General features: G+C 41.3%; 1 protein-coding gene across 15 annotated transcripts in view; it reads right to left on the bottom strand.

Annotated features, from left to right (window-relative positions):
• Window positions 1–24,818, bottom strand: part of SAMSN1 (SAM domain, SH3 domain and nuclear localization signals 1) — a 185,897-nt gene that overhangs the window by 82,126 nt on the left and 78,953 nt on the right. For 7 of the 15 annotated variants that reach the window (XM_063393902.1, XM_063393903.1, XM_063393907.1 and 4 more), the window contains 2 exons: window positions 8,715–8,909; window positions 589–725 (listed from right to left, as the gene is read on the bottom strand). In XM_063393902.1, the coding sequence (XP_063249972.1) occupies window positions 589–612 (24 nt within the window). In that variant the 5' untranslated portion in view covers window positions 613–725; window positions 8,715–8,909. Of the gene's footprint in view, window positions 1–588; window positions 726–1,229; window positions 1,287–8,714; window positions 8,910–24,818 lie in introns of those variants that run through there. The other 8 variants (XM_063393906.1, XM_063393905.1, XM_063393904.1 and 5 more) reach the window with 2 other exon arrangements.

Below are 24,818 nucleotides of genomic sequence, written 5' to 3'. Positions count from 1 at the left end.
AGATATAGTGCAAAAAAGCAACACCAACTAAAGAGGATCTTAAATCAAGTCCTCTGTCTGTGTGCAAACATTGCCATGACTAAATTATCCCTGATGACTATACTATGTTTTCATGTTTGGCTAATAGAAAACTATGGCTTGAAAAGTTCTAGCAATTCTCCGAAACTACTGAAGAAGTAAAATGGATACTATTATCTAAAAAAAAAAAAAATACTACTTGTTGTAGTGTAAAACAAATTATAACGTACATATATTTAGTAATTTTATCTTACTTATGAGGTGTTTTGCTGTATTTGGATTAAATGCCTTATGACTAAATCTGCATGGTTCTACAAGAGTCACAGATAGTGCATGGCAGATTTATTATACATTCTCTGCCTTATATTTTTACTGAATCATATTTTGCTACATACAATTTCTTATACAGAAAACTCCTTCATCTATCCTAGAGAGACTCACAGATGTTATACAACCCTTGCACCGTTTGAGATATAAAACCTTCATTATTTTTCCATAAAAGCTCACCCACCAGTTCAGTTTATAAACTCAGTAACCCATGAAGAAAAAAACATGTGTGTGCACACTTACCAGAGAAAAACAGAAAAGGTTCATGATGGTACTGAGATCCACTCCAGCGCCCTAAAATTCTGCTCCACAAACTCCTGCCGCACAATGCAGCTCCTTCTTGCTCTCCCAGCTGTTTGTACATTTCTCCCTGGAGATTACTGCAAGATAAAATCCCCGCAATAATCCACTGGATTCAGAGCCCATTATCAAATGAGACAGGCTTCCCCAGGCCAGCACAAACTGTTTTCTGAATTAAAGAGCAATGTTTACTAGCAAAACAAAAGCACGGTCTGAATGACTTTCATGAACTCAGAAAATGCTCTCTTGCAGGCTGTTGTTTCCATTAATCATCTAAGAGAAATAAAACTCTTCCTGTCTGAGACTACAGGCACATACACCTAACTCCAAGGCAAATCTTTTCAGCTTACTGAGATTATCAAAAGACAGAAATTCTCATGAAATACTGGCTTCCTATACACAGGAATTAATATACAAAAGTCAGTAATTATTATTGACTACAGTTTGAATGGAAGCTTCTTACTTACAGACCTTGGGAAAAAGCTTGTGAGCCACAAACAAGTTATTAAAAATATCCACAACCAACCAACTAAAACCCAAGCAAAATTCTCAAACTGTACACCTGTACTCTAAAGAATAGTTACCAAGCTGCTGCCTAACATGTTGATTGCTTGATGATGAAGATTAGGATTAAACCAATTTTACCATTTGAAAACTTGGCAAATCTGGAAAATAAAAAAAAATTGGGAGTGGTCAAAGCTGATCCATGCATTATAGTGAGAGGTATTATAATGTATACAGACAAGCAAAGACAGGAGAAGCAGTTGTAGAGAAAAAGAGCAGTCTATGTCACTAATGGTACAAATCAGGAGAATTCCATCACATATAGTGGAGTAGAGCTGTCTAACAAAGAATTAGTTCCAAAAAAGTACTTTCAGTCTCAATTTTTACAGATTATGAAATATATGAAATTTAAAGATTATGAATATTCATACAGAATATGAAATCAGACTGTGTTTGGAATAATATTGCCCACTGACCCACAATTAATCTCCCATAAATTAATTTCCTACATTTTTATGTGAATGCTATGAAATTTGATTACATGAACAAGCAGCAATTGGTACTGAAGAGAGAAGCTGAAATTTACCACAAATGGAGAGGCAGTGTCATTATGTGAGCATGATCTTGATTTCCTTTCTTTGGGCCCACAGCTTCATATTTGTAAAAGACAGGCATCCCTTTCATCACTCCTACTTCTGAGTGTTTCAGTTTATTCTAGTAATTTTGTAGTCTGAATCTGCATCCTAGAAAACTTGAAATGTCTGTATCTTGGCAGGATAAATGCATTTTAACGTAAGTTGGTTTCTACCCTGAGCAAAACCCAAACAACGCTCACACAAACAAACACAGATAAGATTCAGTATTTTAAAAGGAAAAAAATCCTTAGCTTCCACTTTTCCAGTTTGCTGTGAGGCATGTAAAAGTATTTTTGAAGACTTTTCCTAGGCCTCTTTGTAGTTATAATTTCAGGTTGATTTCACATATTAGTAAAATAGGGTTGGCTGTGAAGAGCTTTATGACAAATGTTATCATTTAGAAGCAAATTAATGAGAGACTTCTCATTTACTCCTCCTATAAACTTGAGGAACAGTAACAGATTTTGTCAATTACCACCTAGTGACACAAAAATAGACATTTGAGAGACCAAGCTTGCCACAGATGGGCCTGCATTTGCTTTATGGCTCACTTGCTAGTTTTCTTGTGAGGGAGCAAGTTCTCATCCTTCCTGTGCCTCAGGTTCTCCAGCTGGAAAAACTAAACTAAGATCACAAACCTCATGTGCAGAACACTATGAAAGTAATGACCAAAAGCACCCTTCCCCAGCTACAGAGGATTACTTTTTTTTAATGCCTATTTACAGTAATAGCTATCTGGAAAATTCCAGCAAGACTGAAGAGCTAGTAAAATGAAAATAAGTAGCTCAGAGGAATGTCTCTTTCATTCAGACTGGTTTAACTCCTTGATTTTGGGTTGTAGCTTTAGAGGCAATTTGGCTATTTATGAGCAAGCATTTATGAGGAAGTTTCTTAATTTTATACCACAAATCCTTGAGGGAAGAGTAACTAAAAGGGCAGACCTTAAACTAAGCTATTAAGTTTTCATTTTGCCTATATTTGTAGACATGCAGAAAATACATTAATTTAAGGATAAACATTAAAAAAGAAAAAACAGCTTGTACCTACAGATACACATATATGGCAAGAAACTATGTAGGAAGGCAAAAATGCATGATTTGGGGTACTGTTAGTGTTAAAACTCTTTTTATGAAGAAGTAACACTTTAGATGTTTATTATTCACTGATACAGCCTTTGGTAGGGGTCAGGTTTGTTGATAGGCTTAAACTAGAGATCACATTAGACTACTAGATAAATCACAAACTGTAAGGAAACACCTACTAGAATAATTAAAATCAGAATCAACAGCTTATTTTCAGGATGAATAATATAAATAAAATACTCAGCAAGAGTTCATAATGCTATTTGATATCACAGCTGTCTGTGGAAAGAATTTGAACTCTGAAAATAATTAAAAAACAGTAACTAAATAGATCAACTTTGAGGGTAACATTAGTGTTGTGACCTCTATGTATATTTTATCTGGTATAAATAAAGCACTTTGCTGTAGCAGTAGCATAACAGAACAGTAAGCCCACACTATAATAAGGGGACAGGAAAAGGTTTTATCAAATACTTGAACCTTCACTTTCCAGCTGTAATCTTGCATTACTGTTAGGTTTTCATTCTCTTTCTTCATTGCTGCATGATTTCTACATGCCTGGGCTCTACATTCTCAAAACAACAACAACAAAAAAATGTTGCACAAATTGAGACTTTCATATCTCGAGTTTTCTATTCCGGCACAATGAACAGACTTCATAGCTAAGATCTTGGGGCATCCTTGGCCTTTTCAGGAGACTGGATTTAGGCTGTGAATTCACAGTAAGTGACAATCCATAATCTAACATGGCATACAAGCAGTAAAGGTCAAGCCATGGTGCAGGTACTCTTTTGATTGAGCCCTAGCTCCAGGCTCCCCTTCTAATGACAGCCACTCCACTGGTGCAGCTTCATCTGCCACTGGGAGAACTCACCAGTAGGGCTGGGTAGTTCACAGATTTCACTGTGTGATGGACAAAGATAAAATAATGTATTAGTAGTTGTTAACTTGGACACATTTCAGTAAATCTGGAAGTAATATTTACTCCTATTCTCTTCCTCCTCCTATTTTCCTCTTAAAGCATATCAATCCTTAATTGAAATGCACATCTACTTCTCTTCTGACCATCATTTATTTGTCATCTGAAAGTTTTCATACAGTTTTAAAACTAAAAGCAACAATGCTACTGCCTGTTAGAGTCTGAGTGTTAAACATGTAACTACTTACAGGCTAGGTGGTCACATTTCTTTATTCACTCCACAGAAAAGGCTGAACTATTACTCTATGAACATTTCAAGGTAAACATTGTGCATTTCTGCTATCCTGATGGAAAGTGGGAAATTCAGAAATTAAGTCAGAGGCTTCCTCCTGCTGTCCTGTTTCTCTGGAAAGAACTTTCATCACTTACTGTGGTGGTTGCGGGGGGAGGTGAATTTTTCCAGGGGGATGTGGGCAGTCCAATCAGTGATCAGCTTTTCTGCTGGCACCTGGATTGGTCACTCGGAGGTTTGGACACGCCTCTGAGGACACAAAGAGTTAAAAGCAAGAGTCTGGGGGGTTCGGCCTCTTTTTGGATCCCGGTTTCAGCAGAGAGACGTCTCAGGCCTCCTTCCCCTGCCCAGCCACGAGGCTGGGTGGGGGAGGGGAAACACGTGGTCGGCTCAGGTAAGCCGGAGCCCCAAGGGGGAGAAGAGAAGGGACAGAACTGGAACTGAGCTGCCCCGTCCAGGATAGAAGAGTAGAAAACTGTGGAAGTGCCTTCTGTGTGTGCTCACCCCCCTCCTCCCCTCAAACTCCGGGAGAAGTTGCCCAGCCACGTGGGAGTTTGCAGTTTGCGGAGCCTGGGAGTGCCTCAGCCTGCAGCACCCTGCCGAGAAAAAACTGTTAACCCTTGCTTGGCAGAAAGAAACTTTTCTTAGACATTGATTCTCATGACTGGTAGTTTCGGAGAGAGGGAAGCGGCTTGGAACCGAGATGATAAAGCATGATTGGAAGGAACTCGATGGAAGAATGAGAGGAGTAGCCTTTTGAGCTGGAATTCTCTTGCATAATGTCAGCCATAGACTGAACTTAAGTCTCTTTTGAACATAAACTGCATTTTGGGTGGATGCAGCTGCCCCTTGCTTTTGCTACAGTGACTGGCACTTGAAGAGTGGAGCGAGCAGAGAGAAGAAGGGGAGGGTGAGGTGGCACCCTCTGCCCTCAGGGCAGACCTGCTCCTGGAACCCCGGCCCCTGGGTAAAAAGGGGAGAGCTCAGCATGCAGCATCCATAAAAGCCCTGTATGTAGTTGTAGCCTATGAGACAGTGGTGAGAGCGCTGGACATAGGAAAAAGAGAGAGTCACCCTGGCAGACTTCTCTGGGCGGTGCCACGGGTGACATGGGAACACATAAGGAGTAGACCTGTGTGTTCTAGAGAACAGTCTGTGGTGCCAGAGAGACTCCTCTCTCCCTTGCTGAATTGAAGATTAGTTTGTTTTTGAGTGGTGATTGTTTGATCTAAAACCCAAAGGTTGGTCTGTGAAGAGTGATGTGTGGGGAGGTAGAAACTGGGAGAAGAAATGTTCTAAGAAGTTTTTATTTCTGTCTCTGTGTGTGTTTAAGAGTATTTCTGTCCCTGTTCTTATGTAATGTAATAAAGTTTTGGTGGTTTTTTTTTGTTTTCAAGATTTAAGCCTGCTCTGCTCTGTTCCTGATCACATCCCACAGTAGCTGTTAGGGAAGAAAAAAAAACATATTCATGGGTGCATTAACATCTGGCCAGTGCCAACCCATGACACTTACTTTCAGCCAGAGCCTTCTCCATACCCCACACATTCCCTGACAGGGCAATCCTGTAGGTGCACACTGGATAAAACCCCTGTCTCCTTTCAGGTTCTCCTGTTCCCTCCCAGAGGCGGGTGACAAAGCAGTTCTGTGCAGAGCCATGGCATCCACAACCATGGCCAAGAGCTCAGTGAGAAGCCCCTGTTTGAACCTGGGAGACTTCTACTGTAATTTTAACACCTTCTGTCATGCACATCCTCTGAAGACACTCTAAATGGGAGAAAGCTCCATTTCAGACCATACTACAGTGGTCTAACACAACAGCGTCTCTAAGACAGAGCTGCTAACATTTGATATTCCTGAATCAGATGTTCCAATCAGTGGCTCTAAATTACATCTACTTAATAGTTTGGAAAGGACCCATGAAGTACCAACTAAAAATCTGATTCCTTAAACGGTATTGATTTTTTTTTCTTTTATAATCTCGTTCAATTTAGAGGCAGCTTCTTCATTTCCTCCTTTTACCTTAAGCAGCTAATTGAAAAATGGTAAGGAAAAAGCTTCGCAATCCTCCTCACCTCTGCCAGATTGTTATAGTCTGTTCCTCCTCTGAAAAGACAATCTTACAGCTGCAGGGATAAATTCAATACAGCAGTTTTTACATCTTTGCAACAAGGATTTTCAACAGAGTTTAGCTCAGTTAGAGATTATTTTAAGCTTACTCAACATAAAATGCTATAACATTTACTTCAGCCCAGAAAATCAAGCAAATAAAGACAAGAAGAGCCAATATTCCCTAACTCAAAATCAAATAGGCAAATAAAATGCTTTCACAGTTTCCAGGATCCAAGGGAAGCTCTGTGCCTATTAAAGTCACTGGCAAAATTCCCATAAAATTTTCTGCAATCAGAATTTCATGCACCTTCCCCTGCTAACTGATCACATTTAATCACAGCATCATAAAAGCCCATGGTGTTTTCCATATGATTCATTATAACATTCATCTATTCCTTGAGGCTAACCTTCTTTTTAGGATAAATAACCACATTGTTCATTCCCTTGTTCCAGAAGATTTCATTTTGTTTTTCAGAGCATTTAGATTTTAATGAAAGGAAAAACTGCATCTCTGTTTTAGAGAGGAAATGTATATTTCCTGAACAGGAGGGCCAAATCCTCTGCTTCTAATTTACAGAAGCTCAATGAATCAGGCCCACACATTCTTTATTGCTATCTAGCACTATGCTGCAATTTAGAGTGAAAACTGCTAACTTCTATCATCAGGTCAATTTATGTATTATCAGACAAAACTGATGTCTACAGTGAATTATGGGTATAGGAGTCATTATCTTCCCTGAGCACCTTGAAAACGAGATGTCTAATCTCAGTAATGTGAGTTTCCTGGTTAAATAAATCCCTTGTGCTTAGTAATTCTATGCATTTATAGAAAAGATGTCACCCCCTCCTTCGCCCCCACACCTCCTTAGACTTTAAAAAACATTTTAAATCCTCAAAGGGATTTGAATTCTCACTAAACAGAATTGATTTCTGTACTTATTAGTTAGTGTTCTTAATCACACAGTTCATGCATTTTTGTTACGTAATGGATTGGGAAATTCAAAGAACTGGCCTGTTTTGCAAACATTTTGTTTTCCATCACCCCACTTCCCTTTTACTTTGATGGACTTTTTTTTTTTTTTAATATCAAAATGACAGCACCCTGCTGGAAAGAGTTCCAAACAATCAGTGCTGCCTTCAAAGTCTGCAGCCACCCAGGCCTGGTGGGAGCAGTTAGAACAGAATTTGGAAAGGCTGGCAGAATTTTTCCAATCCACTCTGCAAGAAGGATTAGCTCCCCACTCTTGCCTATGAGAATTCAGGTTAAGGCCTGTAGTCATCTATTTCTTCCCTGAGAGCATGATCCAAAGCTGTATGAAGCCAAAAAGAATCCATCTATCGATCTGAGCATTTCTAGCAATTTAATTCAGAGTTCCTCTAACAATTTTTATGTTATGTAGGATATAGCCTGAGGACACATCTTTGTTGGTGACAGGACAGTGGGACTGAGTTCTCCCTCAGCAGATTTGCTGAGAAAACCAAGCTGAGTGGAGCTGTGAACATGCTGGAGGGAAGGGATGATATCCAGATTGGCCTTGACAAGCTCAGGAGGTGGATCTCTGTGAACCTCATGAAGTTCAACAAGTGCAAGGTTCTACACCTGGATCAAGATAATCCCAAGCACAAAGACAGGCTGGGAGGAGAATGGACCCAGGGCAGCCCTGGGAGAAGGACTTGGGGGTGCTGTGGGTGAGAGGCTGGAGCTGCCCCGGCCGTGTGCGCTGGGAGCCCAGAACCCCCCGTGTGCTGGGCTCAGCCAAAGCCCCGTGGGCAGCAGGGCAGGGAGGGGATTCTGCCCCTCTGCCCCTCTGCTGAGACCCCACCTGCAGGGCTGCATCCAGCTCTGGGGGCCAGCACAGCAAGGACAGGGACCTGCTGGAGCCAGGCCAGAGGAGGCACCAAGGGGATCAGAGGGATGGAGCAGCTCTGCTGGGAGGAAAGGCTGGGAGAACTGGAATGGTTCAGTCTGGAAAAGAGAAGGCTCTGGGGTGACCTAATTGCAGTTTTCCAGCACCTGAAGGGAGCCTACAAGGCAGAGAGTTTACAACAGCATATGGTGACAGAACAAGGGGAAATGGCTTCGAACTGACAGAGGGTAGGTTTAGATTCACTGTTAGGAAGAAATTCTTCCCTGTGAGGATGGTGAGGCCCTGGCACAGGCTGACCAGAGAAGCTGAGGCTGCCCCACTCCTGGAAATGTTCAAGGCCAGGTTGGATGGGACCCTGAGCAAACTGGTCAAGGGGAAAGTGTCCCTGCCCATGGCAGTGAGTTGGAATGAGATGGTCAGTCCCTTCCAACCCAAACCAGTCAATGATTCTATGATTCTGGTACAGTCTATCCTAACTTGTCCCCAGTTCCTGCAGCCACAGACACCTATTCCTGTTCCCAAGCACTGCCTTATCCTCAGGACATAGCCACAGATGGCTGCTGACAGCACCACGCTCTGAGTGAAACAGGAGCCAGCTGCTTCTCACAGCCCACCCTCCGCCCCCACACCTCCATGAGCAGCCTCTCAGCAGAACGTACCATTTCATCCATGCCACCACATTTTCTGCTGTTTTCAGGGCTGGACCTGGCTCTAAGCCAGCTAGTTCAGATTTACATCTGCCTAAATTTGTAGACACAACACCAAATTAAAAATATTCTTCTGTCCTCAGGAACCATCCCCATCATTCTCATCAAATCAGGAGGAACTGGCAGACAGTGAGGCTGCAGCAACATCTAGAATAAAAAAAAAAAATACATAAAGCCTAACAATTACACTGGTGAACTCCTGGCTCATGTTCTTGTTTTCTTATCAGGTTTGTGTGAGATTCCCCATTTCCGAAATCAAAATTAGGAACTCAGAAATTCCCCACTTAATTTTCATTTACCTAACCTGTGGATTCTTGACTTAGATATGTACCTGCTGCCTGCTGCCGGTTCTTTTATATGTTATTCCCAACAAATTCTGCTGTATAAGTAACACATTTTGATTACACTAATTCTAGCTTAGATTCGGGGGCTGCACAAAACCATTTTTCTGACAAAAACCCAGTTCTTTTATAGAGCCTGAGAAGACCAGCAATCCATAGAAGTTACACGTTAAGGAGTACAACAGTGCAACAGTTGCTGTCAAATAAAGCTTTTCTCTGACACTCTGCAACTTGGGTTTCAGTCCCTACTTAGAAAAACCCAATGAGATTCTAATATTCTAGACCACTTCTGAAGCGTGCACCCAATGCACCCAAGAAGTACAAAACTTGCTTGAAAGATGACAGTCTAAACACTTAAGGGCTGCAAATATAGTCATGAGCTGTAATAGACTACATAAAATAGTTCATGCTTCAGCAAATAATAGATGCTGCCCACAGAACACTTCTTCCCACCTTGCTGTTTCACACAGCTTAACAGCTCCACACTGCTTGGATGGAACATTTATATTCTTTGAAGTTGCTCTGGCTAGCTCCTGAGCTGGTGGATATTAGCAAAGCTTCATGTTTCTGGTCTGGGCTGTGCCAGCTGATCCAGTGTCCCCAAGCAGTCACACTGGGGTAGCAAATCCTTAGGACAGTGTTATTTTTTAGAGGCAAGGAGACATAGACTGACGCAGTGGCAATTTGTGGCTGTTTACATCCCTGTGCATGTGATTGCAGAGCCTCCAGCTCGGAGTGTCCTCGTTTTTGACTATCCACGACCCTGCTACACTGTCTTACTGCCTCTCCATGTGTTACAGCACTTTCCATCACTTCTGCAAACATACTGTGCCATGTGAGAGACAAACTGTATTTGCCTTTTATGGCCCCTTTGAAAAAATGGCAGTTCTCATGCCCGATGGCAACTCATGACTTTATGTCCCTCCAAAATATGACCCCGTCTGTACCAGCTATTACAGGCTTTTACTGAGGTAATCAAATATGCAGAAGAAACCAATATTAAGGGGAAGAAGTTTGTACACTACTGTCAGGACATGTTGTAAGAACAACACATGGCTGGTGTGTTCTAAAATATTTAGGGAAAACAAAATTTAAATTTGATTATCACATCCCATCAGTAAAAAATCGCATTGGCTACACACTGTCTGCACCAGTGGCATTAAAGCAGGCTGATACAGTGGGAACAGTAGATGCCATCTGCAGCCCTAGAATAATCTTGGCAGCACACCAGCACATATTCATTTCTGTGGAGAACAGCCTTGCTTGCTGTGGCTGAGTCCTCATGGTACCTCAGATGGCCAAATTGTCTCAGAGCTGGTAACTGGATATTATCACTCATTTAAATCATCCTGGTTAAACAAGATGCTTGGAGTTGGCAGTTCCAGAAACTTTATAAAGGTTGAGCAGGGTAACCTTTCTTGCCCCCATGCCCTGATTTAGCAGGACATGATTACCTCAGGCGACTGACCAAAAGCCTGTGATGGATAACTTGAAAATTGGAACATACATGAAAACAAAACAAACAAAAAAAAGAAAAAAGTAGACAAAAAATCCCCAAACAATTCAACAAAAAACCTGCTGCTGAGAAAATTTCAGTGTTGTTCTGCTTTAAGTAGAACAGACTCTTTCAGCAGGACAATTAACATCATCCTAATGAATTCCAGATGGATTGATGGGGAGACAAGGGAAAACACAAGGCAGTATTTCTGCATTTGAATAGAAATTTCTATCTGTTAGGCTAACTTCTTTTAATTTATGAGAGTAAGGAACAATCAGGACAGTTCTTGAGGAAAACTGGCATCCAGCAATCTGCAAAAAGGGTGTGGACAACAGGCACAGCCACAGTTCAAAGGCCTGTACATCAAAGAGTGACCCATTCCCCTGTGACTCTCCCTGCTCTTATTTCACTCAAATTCTTCAAAGTGGGATTCAGTGGAATAGATGACTGGTTTTTTTGTCCTGGATAACCATGGAACAGCCAAGATTTACTCTAACTATTGAATCCACATGTAGTTCAAAACCCTGTTACTCTCATAACACCAAGAGGAAAACACTGCTTTCTGTATGCAGAAAGAAATGTTCACAAATAAACTCCAAATATCCATCAAGAACAGCTTCATGTATCACACACATATTGGTTTAGTGCTACAAACGTCTTGAAGCAGTTTTACCCAGGATAGTGGGTAGGGGGCTTCAGAGGTGGCACTGCTGGCCACCCCTTCCCACCTTCATCACAAGCACTTGCATGGCACCAGTGGTATCAGATCTAAAACTTCATAATCTTTAGCAGAGTTATCCTTTCAGCATCCCCATGCAGGGAATGTATAGTTGAGTTTATTGTCTGTATCACTAAAAACCAAAATCATAAACATGTCACCTAGCAGTGACTGAGGAGGGAATGTCTGAAGTCAAAATGCTGATTTTCAAATCTGTGGCTTCAGTTTCTTCCTCACTCTTAAGATGCTTAAAGATACTTAGAAATGTAAAGTCTGTCTGTGCAAAAATTCAGACACTGTAGATTGCTTGACAATATTTAGCAGCTAGACAGCTACCCTACATTTAAGCTAAATCAGGATCCATAATTTATGCATTCATGTTCCTATGATTACACAGGAATGCAATTAATCTGACTGCTTTCTTCAGAGCAACCTTACCCAAGGAAGCTTTTTAGAGAATAAGGGTAGAGGAGTGGGCAGGACTTGCCCTTCCTGCTGCAATCCAACCGTCACAGCATCCTTTCTCCCTAGGGTTCAAATTTCCCTCTTTTTTTTTTGCTCTCCTTTATATGATTTCCCCACATCAGGGACTTTCTCCTTCTCCAGAACCTTGAATCAGCTGTTCTGCTTTATGCAGATTTGGACACCAGTGGAGCTAAGGAGAGGTGTGTATAAATGTGTGTTTGTGTGTGACTCTTTGGCCTGGTTGCCAGAGCAGTCACTTGACAGAGGATACAAATAGATTCTCCAGTCAGAGCTCTAACAAACATTAAATATCGATTTCACTGGAGCAGAAATGAAAAATGTTGCAGCAAGTAAAACAGAATGTCTTGGAGGTCTTGTTGTGTGTGCTCAGGGAAGAAGTCTGTAGAAAACCAAAATCTGAACCACAAACCAGAGCTGTAGATTTGCATACTGAGCATCCAGCAAAGATACTTATTCATCCTCAGAATGAAACTGAAAACAGTCTAATTCTGGTTTTAAACTGTGCTGTATATATAGTACATTTGCCAATCTTATTGTCTTTATTACCTCTCTGTGACTTGAGGACTCTGTTCTTGAGGAACAAAGGCTGGCATGTCTCACTGTGTCATCTCCCTCTGCTCACCACTTCATTCCTTCCTCCAGTCTCTGGGAATTTCCAGGAGAGAAATGGGGAGGGTGAAGAAGGAGCCATTTCCAAAGCCAAATGCATTGGGCTGATTTTTAGTACCTTGCTGCTGTGGGTTGCACTAACCACAGGGAAGTCAGTCCATTTTGTCACCAGTGCCTTGCAGGAAAAACTGGATTGAGAGGATGCAGGGAATCTTATTCAAAAGAAACTGATGGCCTTATGTGAAAACTGAATAGGAGAGGATAAATGTGTGTGCTCACATCTTAGCCTGAAGTGGAAACTTTCACTGCTCCTGCGAGTGGTGTCAGCCATAGCCACAGTTTTGCTGGGTGCCAGTTTACACTTCTTTAAAGAAAGCATATTATTTCTCTCACAGGCACTAAAAAAGGCACAATGTATTATTAAGGGATTAGGTGGTCAAAAAGAAAAAACATCATGTAAGGACTGGAATTACCTATCTGAATATGACTGATAAAAATTTCAGTCACTGCTGGAGATGGGATACTCATCTGTTCTTGACCAAATACCTCAGTGCAATGTGTGTGCTTGTGTGGTCTGAAGTACTCCAGAGGTTTTCCCATTTTCAGATGGTATCCTAAATCTCCATGTTACCTGGAGATTTTGTACTAATTTGTAGCAGCAGAAGACAAAATAAAGTCCAGCCTACAAAAAGAAACTGGGAGCAGACAAGAACAGAACAAAAGCTAGGAGAATAGAAATAGATCTGTAGGAAGAGTTTTCAATGGAAATAGAGACAAAAATACCATGTAAAAGAGATTCGATGCAGCTGTCTGAGCAGCCCAGGCTTTCATGCAGAAATCCTGCTGAATTTGGCAGAAAGATGTAAAGGAAAACCACTTTCAGGATTAAATACATACTCTTGAGGCAGAGAAATATTTGTGCATATATATATATATATATACACACACACTGGGTTCCATAAACAGGTTTGTGACATCTAGAAAGCCTGCAAGTATAGATTTTTTTAATTAAAATACATGTTAAATTAATGGGCTTCTATTTACAAAATGAAAAACTATTCTGTAATGGCATCTTTACAGAAAAGCCCCAGTACACTTGCTGCTTGACCATTACAACTTTGGATTTGTAAGAAACTCAAAAACCATTGAAAAGCTACTGCAGTCATAAAATTCTGCTGAATCCAAGTGCAGAGATTAAACAGAAGTGTCTAGAAAAATTGCCAAAGCATCCAAGTGAAAACAAACATGAGGGAGATATAATTACAAGGGATAACAAGACTTTGGTTGTAATCTCTTGCATGTATTGGTATTATCAGCTGAATCTTTGGGTAGGTCTGATCCAAAGGCTGCTCAATGTTAATGAGGGTATTCCTTCTCATTTTAATATGTTCTGAACTAAATCCTAAACAATTTCAGTTGTGTGATGTGAAGCATGGTGTATAAACATAAACCTTGCATGGTATTAGGTATCAAAAACAGTCTCTCATTATTCTTTATTTTTAATGTAGTAAAAATAGCCTTTTCAGAAATAAAGTCTCCAGATAACAAAGTTTTCAGCAGCGCTTTTCTTGAGTCCTTGCACTTAGACTTTGGCTTAGATGTAAGGTGAAGCAATTAATTTCCCCAGTTTGGCAGGTGAACAAAACTCTTGCAATGCAACTTTGACTTTCATTTTAGTTGCAGTCTGTTATTGCTAATGAAAAAAAAAAAATAAACCAACTTCCTAGCTTTTCTACTGTATCAGCTGGATAAATTGTTAACACTTAAGAACTCCCCAGGCAGTAATGAATGACACAGTTTTCTGTATTATCCCTGATAAAGTTTAGGATATGGAAAGCAGCTTAATCCTCTTTCTGTACTCTCCCATCTGTGCTTTAGAGCTACCACAGTAAATTACTACATACTGAAGCACTGCTTCAGATGCAATTTCATATTTTCAAAGCTGAGATAATTTTACTCCACAGTGTATTTTTTAATCTTCGTAAGAAAAAGTAAAACGTTTAAGGAAGCCAGGTCTGATAAAATTGTTTAATTTAAGACATGGGTGGCAGTTTTCAGTGAAGTAAACCTTTTATAAAGGTTTCTTGGAACACAGAATTAAGCCAAACAAATTACTTTGTTTACAGAAAATCTGCAATGTGAAGTGTTAAGATTTAACACAATTGTAATCTGCTGTTAATTATAAGACAGGAATATTAGCCAACAAATATGGCTTGAGGCACACTTTATTGTACCTTAAACATGCTATTGCCTGTGTCTAATGTCTTTGATCCTGCTTTCATTTTGCAGAATGATTTTACTTGGTACAGTTTTGCCATTAACCTGCTCAGTCACAGTTAGGGCTCATTTCTTTCTCTGAGGAAAGTTTAAGTTTTGTGTTGGACTTATCCATGTTTTATCAGATGTGCCTTTTGCTGCTGTCTAATCATTAAAGATAAAGGGACTGATTTAGTATCTATTGGAGTAAATTGACTGACTCAGTTCAGAGGCTGAGCATAAGCAGCTGCTCCAAGAGTAGAAGTGAATGCAGTGAGAGATATTTTATAAACTTCTCTATCTTGCATTTTTCTGTATCCACATTAAACCCCACATTTAGTAAAACTGAAAAAATCCAGCCAGTACAGTGTCTTGCTCAGGTCACCATATGGTTGCAGAACAGCTGGTTCATGTTAAACCTTCAAAAAATTGAGATTATACTTTGAGGAAGCAGCAGTTTGAAGAATCTGCAGCCATAGTGCAGCATTTAAAGCAGCCAGCCACAAATCATCAAAACACTCTGACAGAGAAAGAATTCCTCTGTAGCCCTTTGTTACTTTGAATTTCAAAACATCATCTTACTACCTATCCTCTGTCCTGGGACTGACCTGAAGAACAGAGGCCATCCCACATGGTGACCTAAGCCCAGCTAAACAAACATCTGTCACCTTACAACCAGATTATGGCAATCCAGCACTTTCCCTAAAACCTGTCAATTGCTTCTAAGACTAAAAGTTGTCAAACCTGAGTTTAATCTCCTAATTCTGGGTGGAGAAAAGGGACTGTGGATTTTTCTGTGGGGGAGGTGATCCAGCTCTGCAGAGACTACCCTGTGACATTGAAACAGAGACTCTTCCCTCTGCGTATGCCCAGAAGAAACTCCACTTTTTGTTCTATTTATTTTAGACCCTTGCCCAGTGCTGGCTGCTGGGATTGCAGAGGAAGGGGCCCCATCTCCATCACCCAACCCACACACGTCTGCTCCTCCAGAGTGGTGTGGGGTGGGTGGTGAGCAAAGAGCACCTGAGTTGGCAAACCTGGATTTGTGCTCACCAGTGGGAGAAGTGACACACGGAGTGGAAAGCAGCCTGGTAACACTGAAAAACTACCCAGTGTGGCTAAATTGGAATTGCATATTGTTGAAATAATAGTGAAGTGGCACAGCTATGCTACTGTAAAGATGGAAGTTTCAGAAAGCCCTTGAAAATATAATAATACCTGCATATAAGGTGTTCATCTGGTCTTAACTTTACCCCTTTGGGTACCTGGTGTGATGTTATTTATAAAGACAGTAATCCAAGGGATCATGTAGGAGAAGCAGGGACAGGGTCTAAACCCTGTCCCTGGGAGGAAAGGAAAGCTCACTTCAAAAGTGGTGCCTCAAGAGGCAAGAGAATGGGTTACCTTGAGCCTGAGAAGGTCGAGGAATTGAGGGACCTGCTGTCAACAACCCCCTCCCTGCTTGTCCCCACTCCTCACTCCCTGTGCTTTCTTTAGAAACCCTGACAGCAGCACCCAGGGTCTGCCTCCTGCACAGTCCTGATCCCAGGGTCTGCCTCTCTCACAATCCTGATCCCAGGGTCTGCCTCCTGCACAGCCCTGATCCCAGGGTCTGCCTCTCACAGCCCTGATCCCAGGGTCTGCCTCCTGCACAGTCCTGATCCCAGGGTCTGCCTCCTGCACAGTCCTGATCCCAGGGTCTGCCTCCTGCACAGTCCTGATCCCAGGGTCTGCCTCTCACAATCCTGATCCCAGGGTCTGCCTCTCACAGCCCTGATCCCAGGGTCTGCCTCTCTCACAATCCTGATCCCAGGGTCTGCCTCTCTCACAATCCTGATCCCAGGGTCTGCCTCTCTCACAATCCTGATCCCAGGGTCTGCCTCTCTCACAATCCTGATCCCAGGGTCTGCCTCTCTCACAATCCTGATCCCAGGGTCTGCCTCTCTCACAATCCTGATCCCAGGGTCTGCCTCTCTCACAATCCTGATCCCAGGGTCTGCCTCTCTCACAATCCTGATCCCAGGGTCTGCCTCTCACAGCCCTGATCCCAGGATCTGCCTCTCACAGCCCTGATCCCAGGGTCTGCCTCTCTCACAGCCCTGACCCCAGGGTCTGTCTCTCACAGCCCTGATCCCAGGGTCTGCCTCCTGCACAGTCCTGATCCCAGGGTCTGCCTCCTGCACAGTCCTGATCCCAGGTGTCTGCCTCTCACAGCCCTGATCCCAGGGTCTGCCTCTCTCACAGCCCTGATCCCAGGGTCTGCCTCTCACAGCCCTGATCCCAGGATCTGCCTCTCACAGCCCTGATCCCAGGGTCTGCCTCTCTCACAGCCCTGACCCCAGGGTCTGTCTCTCACAGCCCTGATCCCAGGGTCTGCCTCTCACAGCCCTGATCCCAGGGTCTGCCTCTCACAGCCCTGATCCCAGGGTCTGCCTCTCACAGCCCTGATTCCAGGGTCTGCCTCTCTCACAGTCCTGATCCCAGGGACAGCATTCAGCCCCCTCAATGCCCCAGGGGCTCTGGGGAACAGCAGGTGCAACAAAAAAAGCAGGAGGACCTGGCTAATCTTCTGCAGTTTAACCTGAACATCAGTTCACAAAATTAAACAACAGATGCTTCCCAAGGGCATGACATGTAGAGGCCTCCTTGAAGTAGGGGAACAGCTTAAGCCTTCCAGCTAAGGCTGACAGATTTTCTGATAACAGAAAATGAAGCAGTCTAAAAAGATGCTCTTCCAGCTACCCCTACAATCAGTTACAGGTAGATCACAGCATATTTCATAAATGTCAAAGCAAGCTGTCCTGACATCATTAGTCCTTTTTTTTTTTTAGACACTGATAGAAGGAGATAAGCTAATTATTTATGACTATTCAAAGGACAAACAAAGCACAGAAGTAAAATGATAGGAAAACCCTTAATAACCTGATCCAAAGATAATTCATGATTTCCAGTTGTTTGAGGTTTTTTTAAACTTTTTCTGGCTATGATACTTCTTGACTCTATGTTGTTTATTGTACTGTTCTAGGCAGTAATGATTTAGAGGTATACTAACAGAAAGCAAGCAGACTAAAGATTAGCTAGTTTTTATAGTGTGCTGATAGAAAAAAAGAAATACATACTTGGTATAGTAGACATTACGTTGGGGTCTTAGATGCAAATATAGAGCAAAACATGTGGCTTTCTTAATGGAACAGTGGCATGAGTTTGCCTTTTAGTGAATTTGTGTGTGAGCTTGAAAATCATTGTAAACAAGGTAACTGAGATATTTTGGAACTGAGCATTCATATAAAGAAATACTGGAACTTCTGAAATGTGTGAAGTTACTGCTTGAATAACACTGTGACTCTGCAAACATCACAGTATAGGAGAGATATACATGAAATGCTCAGTGTCTCCAAAATAAGAGGTATTCACAGTAAGTTGTGGAGCAAATGAATGGAACACAAGCAGACTGCATGATTCAAGCATAAAAGCAGCAGACATTTCAGTTACAGGAGGATATACACCTTTCTCAAGTCTTGGGAAGATGTTGAAATCCTACCCAGATTGCACAGGTCTTCAAAATTATAGAGAACACTAGTAATAAACAGTATTTAATTTATATGTCTCTGTGTCAACTATCCAAGTGTACCATATTTCCTAATTTTATAGAAACATTCATGGAGCTGCTTAGAAAGCAGAGCTGCATCCAGCAGCCATCAGATTCACCTAGTCTGCCAGTATCTGACAATCAATCCCTCTTCACTGGGCCTTGAGATACAGACAACCAGAACCTCACTGTGCAACCAGGATCTCTGTCATGAAAAGCTGAGAGAATGTTCGACAATTGAGTAAAAAAGACAAGTAAGAAGGTTGTGATAAACCTGTGAAGAGAATTTGTGCATTTTAAAGGAATATTTGTTCTTCCTCTCAAAATGTTTTCAAGGAAACACTTATTTCCTAATCAGCTTAGTCATAAGTTATTATTAAGAGCACTAGGCTTTTTTTTTTTACTTTCTGAAAAGAAAAAAAGTTATATGAAACGGACACTATTTGTTCTCATCAGTGTGTCTAACTGTGACAAAATAGTATTACTCATAAAAGACCATAAGAAGCATTTGAAAATATCAATGTAACCAGCCAAGGACAGATTACATTCATTCTCACAAAGAAGAAGAGCGACAGGAAGGAAGGGGAGGGTGGGGCTGTTGGAGGAAGAAGGAGCAAAGAAGAAGACAAGAGAGCCCCATTCACTGCCTGCCTTGGGTTTCCTTGCAGACACAAGGGCCAGGCTGGTTTTGCAGCCGTGTAGGCATGTCAGGAGTGTTGAGAGCAGCATCCCTCATGTCCCCAGGGAGGGCAGGGCTCTGTCCCTGTTCCTGGTGCAGGGCTGGCTGTGTATGGACACTCATTAGGGAGACTCTGCCAAGGGCTACCCAGGGCTTCTCAGGAGAGCTGGGCAATGTTGTCTGATTCCCCCTGCTCCTTGGGGCTGGGGTTCAGTCCCAAGAACCCCTGGACACTTCCCTATTATCACTGCTGTGCTCTCCACACAGTGTGAGTAGCCAGCCTATACACTGGGTTAAATAATTGCCGTTAATCAGTGGCAGCCTTAATTAAACTTTCACCAAGCAAATTTAGTTAATCGTTCAAAACACGTTTGTGAGATTCTGCAGAATGAACAGCTTACCCTCCACCTTTGTGAAATTATGGTTAATCATTCACTAATGTCTGCATCATCCTATTTAAACCTTACCCCTGTGGTTTTAGACTTCTTTCTGCTTGCTAATCCACCACAGGGGAGTGATATGTAAACATGCAAACACATTATTGTAGGCTTTTCCTGTTTGTGGTGCAGGGTTCTATCAAGCCATATTTATAGCCTCACCAAGAATGATCTATAATTCATTCGCCTCACATTCAATTGAATTAATTTAAAGGTATAATTCAATTTAACAAACATGCAGCTCGGTGTACTGAGGGGTGAGACACAGCAGCTGTTTTGGGCACGCTGCACTTCACCCCATCTTTCTGTTCTCAGCCAGCCTCCTGGCTCCTGGGATTCTTATATATCAAACCAGGTACCACACCAGAGCCACAATGGACCATAACAAGTCAACAACAGCTTCTGAACCTCCAAGCTGTGTAACTATTACCTGCCTGTCTCAAATGTCTTCAAATTCTCCTTCTCCAGGAGGATTATGTCCTTTACTGTGCAGCTATTTTAAAATCCTCTTGATATGAACTGCTGCACTCTTGCTCTTAACTCTACTAAGTCCATTATAGACAGCCCTTTCCTGTGATTTACACCTCATTATAAAAATCAAATTTCTTGGTTGTCAAAAGTAAATTGACTGCAGCAAGCTGAAGGCACCAGATCCCCAGCATACAAAGCCATCACACTGTTCCAAGGGTGCAACTTCAAGTGTGATGGAAGGATATCCTATAAATACAGAGCTCCCCTAGAGAGGAAAATGAAAAACCGATTATCAGGCTGAGTGAAGAAAGTGCAAACTGTCTCTCTCCTAACCTTAACCCCAACCACCAGGATGGGCTGAGGCTTGGCCCACACTCAAAAGCCATCACCCAGATGAAAAAACTGTCAGCAGAGAAAATGTTGTGCAGGATATTGCTCCTTTTGCCAACACTTTTGCAGCCCCACTACTGCTGGAGATTTAGGCATTGTGCCTCTCCTAATACTAAAACGTATCTCTACTGGAATTTTAACCATAAGCCTAAATGAGTTGTGCTCTCATCCATAGCCTGGGTCCCCAATATATGTTTGAGATGAAAAAGTTATTACAAAAGAAATAATTACACAATACCATCTAAAAGGTCTCTGTGAAAACTAAGAAAATTATGTGCAACTATTGTAATTTCTGAGATGGTATTTTAGTTCTACAAGTAAATCATTGATTTTTATAGCTTATTATTTGCTGAATTAAAATCAGAAGCACAGTACATGTTCAACAGACCCTTCATTATATCTTTCTTCATTGATCTAATCAACCATTCCTCATCAGTGCTGAAATGCTACTTATATTCCAAACTTCCTTCCAACTATTGGCAATTCCAGCAAAAGGACAATTTTTAAATTGACTAAGATATACTGTATGTGTCATACACTTAAAAGAAATTATCCAGGTTTATGTTTCTCCTTTAAAAAACAGTGATGTTACCATAAATTTATTTTCTTGGCAATATTTTTCCATTACTGTTACTGATATTATTTAATTGAATAAAGATATGTAGTCTTTCTCACACACACATAAATATTACAGATTCTATCCCCCCCAGTGTATTCCTCAGAATTTCTGAATTTTCCTCAGCTATTCTGCATTTTTTTGCTGTTTATTGTCAGCTTTAGACAACATTTTTCTTCTATTTACTTGGAGGTTATGCAAGTTGGCTGTCTGAGTGCACCAGCACTATCAGAGGTGCACAGGGTAACCCACACACCCTGAGAAGTCTCATCAGCTCCTGCAGCTGACACCAGTGAAGGTGTCACACAGCCAGGTGCATTTTGGACTGTCTTTGACTTCCACACACACATGGCCAGGACGATTTTGTCACCAAGGTCACCGACAGACAGCTGTGGGGCTGGACCTGGACAGAGGTATGAACCCACACCCCGGAGCTCTAGCAGTGTAACAACTCAGCTAAGTCATTAATCAACTTTGATTAATGTTTTGAAAAGTCTGTCCTTATGCTGCATGTATTAAATGGTAGTAGGTGACGTAGAAATTTAGAAATTGATTTTTTTTGCCAGTTTTTTTCTATATGTAGGAAATCTTTGCATATTTACACTGTCTACATCATTCTCCGTTTCCCCATAAATCCTCTTCTCTCTGGTCATGCTTGTGTACAGAAAAATCCCCACCAGTTTTGCCTTCTTTCTTTTCTGCTAAGCTTGTCCATTACCAATCTACCTCAGAATTTGGGAAAAGGATCATATTCCAGTTACTGCTCTGTGCATCCCATACCAACAGAGCAGCCTACATGAACAAACAAAACAAGCAACACCCCAAAATGCAAACATCCCGCAAAAAACATGCAGCACCCCAAAATCCTGAGAATGTTCATACTTTGCATGAACAAAGTGAAGAAGAAGAAAGCATTCTCCCCATTTTTTTCTGGTTTGATATTCCTACACTTGTCTCAAATAGAAGGGACCATATTTATACTCTGATATGGGATCCTTGTATTGATGTGCTCCTTCAAACTTGGCCCTCTTAGCACAGAACCTGAAATCAGCAACTGTACCAGGCTTTGGACAAAAATGGTTTATGAGTGGTCGACCCCTGCCCCCATCATATCCGAGGAATGTCATGGCCTTACAATGGCACACTTTTTGAACCCTTTCCAATTTCAGATATTTCCTTTCTCTTTTAATACCTCATTGCTTTTGCATCAATTACAGCCTGACCTAAAGCCACACTGGCAGTGAATGTGATATATGGTAGAATCCATTTAAATGAATTTCTGATGAAAGAATAAAACTGTTAAAAGAATAAATTTGCTCCACAGATTTATACAAATCCTGTATATGCACTGAAATCCTCTTAAAGGAAAAACTGATGGAAGATTAAAATGTTAAATGAATTAAACCCCAGCATCCTAGTGAAATATAATGATTATTTGACCTATTAAATGAATAGCTCCACTGACCATATAATGGTAAGTATTCAAATATATGCCAATTTTAAATATGAGGTGAAAAAATGTAAAGCAAACAGTGATCAATGAGAATATCTATTGAGACAATAAACCTACAGAACAGGAAGAAAATGTCCTTGAAAGGTCTTTGTTCACCCAGCCTTAAAGCTAGAAAGTCCTTGATTTCTATTAAGAGAGAATTTTGATGATTATTGAAAGTCATTAACTGTACAGTATAAATGTAATTTTTGCTTTGCTTAATTTTAACACATTAAAATGTCTGAGAAAGCCATTATCTTTCCTTCTGTGTGTGGTATATTTTTAGGGATTTATTTATAAAAGAAGATGTTGACCAACACCTGCCATTAGAGTAGTCTGAATTCCATTTTACGGAAAGTATCTTTTAAAACTGTGTTATATGTATCAGCACTAGCAAAAACATACCAAAAACCACATTGTGAACACTGCAATATTTATTTTAGCTTTTGTACTTCTAATGTATAGTTACGAACATAACATATAGACATATTTCTGAGAAATATTACATCCGTGTATTTCAATGCTGAAATAAAAACTGAGGATTTTGTCTTTCCCAGCAAAAGCACTGTTCTGGTAACACTAACATTTTGTGAGGTGATCCTGCTGTGGATAAAATATTATGCTTTATCTGTCTATATTGGTTTTGGCCAACTTTTCTACTAACTGGTTTCAGGTTTAAATCCCAGATTAAACCACTAAAAACGTGCACTCTAAATCCCCTGGCAATGAGTTGAAAACAATTTTATACATCAGCTTCCTACCTGAGAAGAGTTGAGTTCATACTCAGTTTAGGTCATAGGTGAAATGAGTTTGTCAGTCACAATCCAGTCTGTAATTAATTTATGTCTTGATCACAAAGTTACTGTACTACTCAATTAAATTTTGCCTGAAAGAACTGATCATTAGAGATGGAAACCCAACGATGGATATTAGGGACTGAAGTCCATTTTCAGTGTATGAAGAAGTGTAAAATTCCAAGACAGTCCATTCTCAGGAGCAAGATGTGTGCACAGAGATGACATCCTTCCTCCTGTCAAGTCTTCACATTTGCACAACCTTGTGATTATATGACCTTGCAGATTTTGAAAATTCACACCAAGAAACACTCTAACCCTTGAGTCACAGCCTTCTCTGCAGAAAAGGAAGTCTTTGCAGAAGCTCAAGGGGGCTTTCAGTGACTCCTTAGCCACTGTGATTATCCTTTTACCATTGAGACCAAATCCTGTATTTTTGAAGGATGCATGGACAAAGCCAAGTCTTTACCAGAGGGGTCTGGCTGGCAGTGAAGCATCCTGAAAGTTACAACTTCCCTGTACTGAGGGAATAAAGAGTGAGTGAGTACTGCAGGCCACCAGAGGAATGCACCTGGAAGGGTGCAAATGTGTCAGTCCTTTCCTACAAAAAAAATGTGTCTTCTGCCTGTTTCCCTCCTAAAAGTAAAATCAGATGGATGTGAAAGGTTAGGAAGGGTACTTCAGCCCCCTAGGTGAGGTTAACTTCAAGTCCTTTGAATTTTCCCCTGATTCTTCCATAAACTTAAAAAAAAAAAAAAAAAAAAAATTGAGGAAGAGAAAATTTGTTTACTTGATCTTGATTGGCAAAATACAAGGAAAATAAGTCTTGGGAGACTGGACAGTGGAAACCTTTCAAGGTAGAATTTCTCTTTGATTTTTCCCTTGTTGCATGGACAATATCCCCCTAAACAGTAGCATTGATAACAGAAACTACAAGGAAATTTTTAATTTCTCAAACCTCCATGCACCATTATATTCTAACAATCAATACACTGCAATAACCATGAAGAAGAAAGCTGGAAATAATTATGCAAACACTTCAGTCATCCCTTAAATTGTGCTCCACTGTACCTTGGAAAACAAAAATGTACATTGAAAATACAAATAGATGGTAGTAAGAAGACACGGGAGATTAAATTCCTGAATGAAAAAAATAGCTGGATGGCTGGGCCAGAGAGTGGTGATGAGTAGAGTTTAATCAGCTGGTGGCCAGTCACTAGAGGTGTTCCTCAGAGCTCAGTATTTGGGCCATCTCTATTTAATACCTTCCATCTGAGTGGTGGGATCAAGAGCACCCTCAGTCTGTTCACAGATGACACAAATTTGGGCTGGAGTGTTGATCTGCTGGAAGGCAGCAAGGCACCTCAGAGGTTTATGGACAGGCTGGGTCCATGGGCTGAGGCCGATGGTCTGAGGTTCGACAAGGCCAAGTGCCCAGACTTCCAGACTTGTGCTTGGGTCACAACAACCCCGGCAGTGCTACAGGCTGGGGACAGAGTGGGTGGCAAGATTCTTGGTGAAAAAGGACCTGGGGGTGCTGGTGACAGCAGCTGAGCAAGAGCCAGCAGTGCCCAGGTGGCCAAGAGGGCCAAAGGCCCCTGGCCTGGATCAGCAGTGGTGTGGCAGCAGGGCCAGGGCAGGGATTGTCCCCTGTGCTGGGCACTGCTGAGGCCACACCTC

Source organism: Prinia subflava, chromosome 3 (genome assembly GCF_021018805.1).
Source record: "Prinia subflava isolate CZ2003 ecotype Zambia chromosome 3, Cam_Psub_1.2, whole genome shotgun sequence".
NCBI lineage: Eukaryota > Metazoa > Chordata > Aves > Passeriformes > Cisticolidae > Prinia > Prinia subflava.
Note: the sequence above shows the minus strand (reverse complement) of the source record. Positions and strands in the feature narration are given on the sequence as shown.